We start from the raw sequence: 8,411 nt of genomic DNA, 5'->3' as shown, positions 1-8,411 counted from the left end.
TCCATACTACGTAGTACACTTTCGCCACTAAGAGGAAACGCTTGGAGTTTATCAATCTGGAAAAACTTGTGGAGCAATTCTTTAAGCTGAGCTTGAGGTACTTTTCCGCTGTGCATTCTAACAATAGTAAAATATGATGATAAATCAACTGTTTAAATTTCAGCATGATAATCTGTTATCAGATGCCATACTGAAATTCAGTGTTTGAGTAATGTTGTTGCCGTTTTGCTGTCTTGAATGTTACACAGTTTATGTAGTTGCTGCTGTCTTCTAGTTTACATAAGCACAATGGAATCATTTACTATTCACCTGGCATCAGAAACTGGCATCCCATATGGAATCAAGTATACTAGAAATTGCCAATTCAATACTCTCTCTTTTCACAATTCATATATCCAGGCAAGAAGGCAAACGTTTTAGCATCAAAAACAAGAAACCAATAAACCAGTATAAAAGTATATCAGGACATATTCACACCCCCTGAATGATAATGGTAATGTTTATTACGAATTAAAGTTTATGGATAAGAAATGAATCATTGAGCAAACAATGAAATCCTCGACCCTTTCCTATTGAAGCTTTTCCTGCGTTTGCTGTGGAGCTGGGAAGCTATACAAGGATTTCAGCTGCCTGCTCATGAGCTTGCTATTGTGGACAGCCAGTTGAAGGGGCAAGTCGTCTGACCACCATTGCTCTAACCCATGAGCCTCAAGAAACTTCTGTTTCCCTTTGGACATTACAAAGAGCTTTGCTGCCAAATGACCATTTGTAGGAGCCACATTCTCCTTGCATGCATTGTTTTCTTCTGTGCCATCAGGGTTTGTGTAAGAGCAACAAATATAGTCACTATTGTTTACATACAAATGAGGTACCCATTTTCCAAATCCTACATCAGAATTCTTTGGCCCATATAAATGGGGTAAAAAATTCTTCAATCCGATACCCAGGGTCTTCTTGTCATCGTCACTGCTAATTTCAGTTATACTACTCGAAGGAAGCATTGATTTAAATCTCTTCCAAACAAATCCAGCCTTTTCTCCAATATTTTTCAAGCTCATAGCAAGTGAGACAGAAGGTGGATTGAATAAATGGGTGTCCACGTATATCCCTTCTTTGGCCAATGTCTTTCCCACTTGGAGTGCAAACCCAGCCCCTAAGGAATGGCCTGCAATACAGACATTGCTGCTTCCATACTTGTCGGCAACTGATTTCAGTGCCTCCAAGGCTATTTTGAACCTGACAGAGCCCTTCAAGGTTTCCCAAGCCAGAAAACGAAGGTCATCTTCAATATCCCTTCTGATTGTTGGGCTTTTGAGCAATGTTCCTCTAAGTGCTAAAACAGCCCTTGGAGCACCACTAGGCCTGACAATTACCAAGTCAGCCATTGCTGCAGTCCTATCCCATTCTAATATTGCTCCAAATATGGATCCATCTCTTTCATCAATTAAAGTTTGTGCTAGCCTGTACTTGAAAGGCACCCACCATTTTGGAGCAAGACAATTTTCTTCAGTTCTGTTCTCTTGTCTATCAAGTTCAAGCAAGTAAACTGCTTGTATGAAACAGGCAATGACAGTTCTTTTGTAATTCACATCCTTCCTGTGTACAATGCTCTATCAGCAGAATGCACAATGGTACACTAATTTATCAAAACATTAGAAAAATGACTAGAAGATCCAAGGCATCAAACTGCAGATAATTGTTTGTACAATGAATTAAAAAGGGCTAGGAATTCCCATGCAAGTGATGCAAGAAAATAGATTAAAGCGTGATGAAAAGAGTATTTTCATCAATTACCATCCAGAAGTCCACATTTTCATTCTGTTGACTTTAGAAAGGTGGACGTTGACTAATACACACTAAGAATATAGACGGAGCTCATGATAATGGTGGATGTAGTTACCGCCTAAGGAGATCAAAGAACTAACAATTGAGAATCAAAAACGAAATTTGAGATAAGCCCCATCTCAAATCCGATGTACACGCACCCAAACTTCCCAAATGACCGACAACTTTTGAGGTCCGGTATCATGCCTGTAAAGATGTCTTACTACTTCCTTTCTGAGCCGTTTTCCCCTTTTCTTTTCTTTTTTTTTTAACTTTATTTTCTCTCCTTTTGTTCTCAAGTACAGAAGTACTTCAAAAACAAGGACGCACGACTAGGGTGCAAAACATGAAATAGCACGTATGTGTAACATGATAATGCATAAGCAACCTGCTAATCACCAAGCTATTGATCTCAATGAAACTGAAAATCGGATAATTGGACTTTAAAAGGCCCATCTCTAGGAATTTCCCATATTATAAGCACAACCCACTCTAAATTACAAATCATTTCATTCGGTTGCTGAGAATAAAGGTTAAAACCATTTTAATCAACTGCAAAAAAGAAACAAGGAGAATGTGTAGGTGTATGTGAATAATGTTAGCTTCAAGTATCTGGTGTAACTGTTACAGCTCTCTATAAACTCTGTATTACAATATTATTTAGTCAAACCTAGCGTGTCAAGATATTTTTCCATAACCAATGCGCTTATCAAATATCAAGGTGATCCAGCGTTAAGAACTTCGTAACAATAAAATTTTCAAAATTATAGTCTTTTCTACTTTTAGGTAGGTGTGTGTGTATATATTATATATATATATATATATATATATATATATATGTGAAACCTACCAAAGACAAGGTCTTTCGAACTGTTAAGATATAAAATAAATAATAATATCTATCTCTTCTCATCAGTTTAAATTTTTTGGATAAGTGGTAATTCCACATGGTATCAGAGTAGAGGTCATGAGTTTGAATCTTGACTTTACACTATCCGATTTAATTAAATATTTTATGAGTTATGCCACCTATTGAGAGAGAGTCTGACCCACACATGACAGGGAGTGTTAGGATATAAAAATAAATAATAAAATTTACATCTTCTCATCAGCTTAAACTTTTGGGACAAGTGGTGATGTCACATGGTATCAAAGCATGGATCCTAAGTTTGAATCTCAACTCTACATTTTACCCTATTTAATTAAATATTCCACGTGTTGAGCTATCCATTAAGGGGGAGTCTAGCCCACACTTAAAGGAGAGTGTTTAGATATAAAATAAATAATAAAATCTACCTCTTCCCATCTAGGACAAGTGGTAATTTCACACAAACCCACCTCTGTGAGTAAATCCCTAATACATGATCTCAACCGTTAGAATTAGGTATCATGTACAAGTAATGATAAGAAGAAAAATTTTATTCATTATTTTTATACCACACACCTGCTTTTATTTTTTATCTTTTATTTTTTTTCCTTAACAAATGTATGGTGTAGAACTAATGAGTAAAAAGAACTCTTAATCTAACAATGGTTAAAGCATTGAATTAATTAAATATTATGTGCGTATGTGTGCACATTCTTAATGCACTTCGTGGTGTCAAAGTGGGGAGAGCCGTTAATTGAATAATAAAAAAAAAAAAACAATTAAGAAAACACTGCCCAGCTGTTAATTCAAATATAGGTAATTTTTTTTTTTTTTTTACAGAGTATTCGCCAAACTCCGAATCCTCTTTATTAAAGTCACCTCAAAGTTCAAACAAATCCAATACAGCCCATAGAATTCAAGTACTTTCCTAGATACTTTAGTAGCATCAAATTATGGGGCATCCAACTAATATTTAAGCCAATAGGATAAATTACCAAAAATACAACCGGAAATCAAATGCAGAAATTACTCCATCCAAACCAACCAATCATAAGGTGCCACGTTATGACTGCACCAACCTTCCATAAGCAAATTGCTAGGTATCTGATGGGTGAAAAATACCCATAAAATCCACTCAATTCAAAACGGAAAGTCATGTGGCAAAGTAACAACAATAATTATACGAATAATGACCAACCCAAAATCTGCTTTGATGCAGATATGCGTGGAAAATTCTACTCATCCTCTCTACATACAGCACACAATACATAATTTTTTATTTTTTATTTTTTATTTTTACTAAATATATAGTGTATAGATGATGAATAGAAGAAATTAATTAGTTTAAGAAGAATAAAATCAAAAAAATATTTAAAAGTAAAAGTAAAAATAAATATGTTGTGCGGAGACGATTGAGTAGCAAAACTCATACAAATGGAAAATCTCGCTACAAAACCTTGTAACTCAGAACCCAGATACCCAAACTATCATTCCTTATTTACCAATATTTTCGTTATGAAACACTAAACCAAACTTATCATTGTTTTCTTCAAAAATACCACAAAGTAAATCGTTCTAAAGCTAAAAGTTCCCGGCATCGAAGATTACCTTTAAAAAAGAAAAAAACAGGGAGAAACCTACACTGGCAAAATTGTGAAAACCATTTTTAAATTTCACATATTTCCCAAGATTGTCTACTCTATTAATTCACTGCTTTCGTCTCAAATCTTCGAATAAGTAAAATCTGGTAGGCAAAGGATGGGAAAAAGGGAATCTGTAGAGAAAGGATGGAGAATTGAAATGGATACTAACCAACTGGAACTGATGAGGTCTCTCCAATTTGGAGCGGAAACATTGCGGGGTCCTGAAACATGGAAAGCGTAGGGATGAGCCTCTTCTTGTCCCTCCACCACCTCCTTTGCCATCTCCGCTGCCATCTCCTCCGCTCCACACTTTGCCATTGACCACCAACGAAACCACACTTCTTCTTCTCAACTTCTTCCTCTTTCGTCTTTCCCTTAAGGGACCCTAAGCCTTTGTTTGCTTTTATGCCAAAGGTTCTTCACGTCTACTTGGTATCAGATTCCACGTGAAGTGGTTTGAAATTTAATTGCTTTAGATTTTCTAACGATATACTTGAAACGCCTGGGTACGTAGGTCTCTCTCAACGGTCATATCTATTTGAAATCAGTTTACAACTTGAAATTACTGGAATGCCCTTGAGGAAGTGGGTTATAGCTGGAGAAAAAACAAGGTTCTGGAAGATTTAAGATAAATGAAGGTTCGGGCGGTCGCCTATCAATGGGTTCCCCTGCGACATCAGGATCAGCTTATGGCATAGAGTATTCATGAGCTCGGGGACGTACCTAGCATATGTTATGAAACCATTAAGTATAACTTATTCTTGAAAATCTATTTATAAAGAAGTGATGTTTAGGGTTTTATAACCATCAATCAATCTCATATTTAATCGATCTAGGATCGTAATAACCATCACGCTCCGTAACTAACGTTCATGGCGGTCTAGACGCTCACACGGATTGGTTGTACGCTAGGTTTTTCTTAACTCCGAACAAACACTATCATGCCGGCATCACCTCCCATGCCGCTCGATTACAATCATACCAATATGGACTGCATACGTGGAGTGGTTCTAATACTATTTATTATGAACTCACTAGGTACAACTTACATTTGAAAATCGGCTTACAAGAAAAGGTTGTCTACAGGCTTATAAACCATCAACCAATCTCATACTTAGTCGATATGAGATCGTAACATCATGTTAAGGGTGTGTTTGGATAGTGAGGAAAGTTGAAAAGAGTCGTAAATAATAATGAATAGAGATGAAATGAGTTTATGAGTCCCATTAACATGAGTTTGAGATGTTTTGGTGTATGAAGTATGTTGAGTTATGTTTAATTTTTAATAGAAACTTAAAAAAATTGTAGGTTCCATTAATTATTGATTTTATTAGTAATGATGGTAAAATAATAATTTTATTTATATGTTGTAGTAATAAACGCAATTGTTATGAGAAAATTCTCTCAACACCTTTAAAAATGAATTTTGCACATTATTTTTTGAGTGAAATTTATTTAATTCAAAATTGATAAAAAAAATATTAAATGGCTAGCAATTATTCCTACAATATTCTCGTGCCCCCATTTTATTCCAAACTTTGGTTTATATTACGATGACAACGCTCAGTTTGAGTTAAAATTCAATTTAACATCTTTTTCACGTCGATACTTATTTAATTCAAAATTTCCAATTTATAATAAATATTTTCAATTATAAAAACAACTTTGCTCATTTAAAATTTTTCAAAAATGGAAATTATTTAATTCAAAATTTGTATAAAAACTTCATAAATTATTATCAATTATGAAGACGACATTCTCATGCTCTCCCATTATCAACTTTTGTATTGCAAGTATTTTCATAAAAGTCAATATTCAATCTTCTACATCTATTTTCATCCAACTCGATCTTCTACATTTATTTTTATCCAACTTTAACATCAGTTATATTTTCTATTTAACAAGCTTAATAATTAAAAATATTTATATTTAACGACTTAAAGCCTTCAATTTCATAAAATGTTCCACACTTAAAAAAATGGTCATACAATACTATGAAAAATATTACAAGGGTCGTGGTGTCAGGCTTCCTAATATGTTTTGTACTCACCCCCCAACGCTGGTGGAGGAGCAATGCAATGCTATGATTGAATGATGGTGGTGATTCTATCTAAACGGGACATGACGTGACCCTAGCGATTAATAATGTCAATGTAATCCTAGTGGGCGGGAATCTATGACATGAAATGGCAAAGACGAAGCATGCCACGCCGAGGAACTTGCTCTTGAACATTTTGACAAATCATGCCTAGCTGAGGAGCTCATACTCGTACTGAGGCATGGAGAAAGTCTAGGGGTGGGCAGTGGGACCCCACATCCCGCTGCCCCACCCCCATCCACTCAGCCCCTGCATGGGCAGGACGGCATCCATGCTGCAGATGCGGGGGACAGAAGGCACAGTCCGCATTTGAGGCCTACGGCAGAGATAGGGGGAGGAGGGGGCCAGCCTCGCTACATGTTTTTCCCGCCCCGCTTATATATATAAGTTATTATATATGTATTTATAATATAAAAAAAAAATCCAGGCATGCCTAGGATTTTTTTTAACTTAACAACAAATAACCAAACGACGTCATTTTGTTTGGCCATCTATTAAGATTCTCCTCTCCCGTGACTCCCCCTCTCTGAGTCTCTCTCACTCTCTCATCTTTGTCGCCATCCAACTGTCACTATCGTCTTTCCCACTACGTCGTCGCCATCCGTCTACATCTTTGTCACCGAAAGTAAGAATTTGCTCTCAATCTTCGATTTCATAAATTTTATTTTTTGTTGAGTTATGGAATGGAGATTTGAGAAACGATGTGGTATAATCGGAGATAGAAGATGAGATTGTGCATGTGAATTGTGTGTTGTGGAGACTCGATTATGCATGTGTTTTGCTGATTGATGTGTGTTAATTTTTGTGGGTGTGTGAATCTGTGATAGTGATTTTTCTTAGTTGGTGATGTGTTTTGATGATTGAATATGTGATATTGTATCTGTGATGGTGATTTTGTGGGTTTCAAAATTCGGATTAGAATCCTAAATTAATTTAGGATTTCGAAATTCAGTGCATCTTGCAAAGTACATGCCTTGAGTTAAAGGATTAGCTTTTTTGAAAAAAAAAAAAAAAGATTATGTTGTGCATTTTTTTCCTTGGCATCAAGGATCTATCTTGATCTTGGAGGAGTGTAAGGTTCGTTTTTTTTTTTTGTCCACATAAGCATTGAACTTAGTCATGTGTTTTTTAATAGCTTTTCTATGCCTTACCGCCAACCAACCTCCATTGGCCGCTCTGATGATTTAAGGCCCCCACCATATATCCAAAACAAGGTCTCAACTTGCCAAATTCTTGTTTTAGATCAGCTAAATCATGAACAAGTAGACCATGACTCACTCTGTTAGACTAATATGGCTAACTTTTTCTTTTTTTTCTTTTCTTTTATTTTTTTTATTTTTAGGTTTTTTGTGAAGTCTTGTCATGGCTAAGTTATAGAGTGGGACTAATCACTTCGTTTCTTGCTTTCTTTTTTTTCTTTTTTTTTTTATTTAGACTTTTTGATGAATGTATGTCTTCCTTAATAAAAAGGTAACTACAATGATAGTTACATAATAGACAAGCACTAAAAATAGTATATCAAAACTAGATGCAACTGAAAAAAAATCCTGACTATTTAGTGAAAGTAGGAACTGATTTGCTTAATAATTGTGATATTAAAGAATATATGTTTCTTGATTCTTGGTTACTTTAAGGTTCTATTAAAATAGAGAGTATCATATTAGGTTTTTTTTCTTTTTTTCTTGTGTAAATAAGCAGTTATCAGAATTTCATTTATTCCTAATATATTAGTTGAGGTGTCGTGACTATTCAATGCATGATCACCATTATCTCGATGATTGACTCTAATACCCAAGAGAAGAGAAACTTGGATGAACGTAAAGGCTTGATTGTGAGGATCAATACAGAGAGAAACAAATGATCATAAGATATTCAGTGAAATAAGATGATTTATTTAGTAAACTGATTCAATCAGAGCCATTCATCATTAGGACTTCATTGATTATTCTACAAGAGGAGAAGATTTTTAATGGAAATA

At 35.2% G+C, this 8,411-nt stretch overlaps 1 protein-coding gene across 1 annotated transcript; it reads right to left on the bottom strand.

The window, feature by feature from the left end:
• Positions 1-356: 356 nt before the first annotated feature.
• Positions 357-4,838, bottom strand: LOC121253250 (GDSL esterase/lipase At4g10955). Its single transcript, XM_041153242.1, has 2 exons — positions 4,505-4,838; positions 357-1,596 (listed from the first exon to the last, which is right to left on the bottom strand). The coding sequence occupies exons 1-2, from the start codon at positions 4,651-4,653 to the stop codon at positions 570-572; spliced, it is 1,176 nt and encodes a 391-aa protein (XP_041009176.1). The 5' UTR covers positions 4,654-4,838; the 3' UTR covers positions 357-569.
• Positions 4,839-8,411: the final 3,573 nt, after the last annotated feature.

Source organism: Juglans microcarpa x Juglans regia, chromosome 2S (assembly GCF_004785595.1).
Source record: "Juglans microcarpa x Juglans regia isolate MS1-56 chromosome 2S, Jm3101_v1.0, whole genome shotgun sequence".
NCBI classification, from domain to species: domain Eukaryota; kingdom Viridiplantae; phylum Streptophyta; class Magnoliopsida; order Fagales; family Juglandaceae; genus Juglans; species Juglans microcarpa x Juglans regia.
Note: the sequence above shows the minus strand (reverse complement) of the source record. Positions and strands in the feature narration are given on the sequence as shown.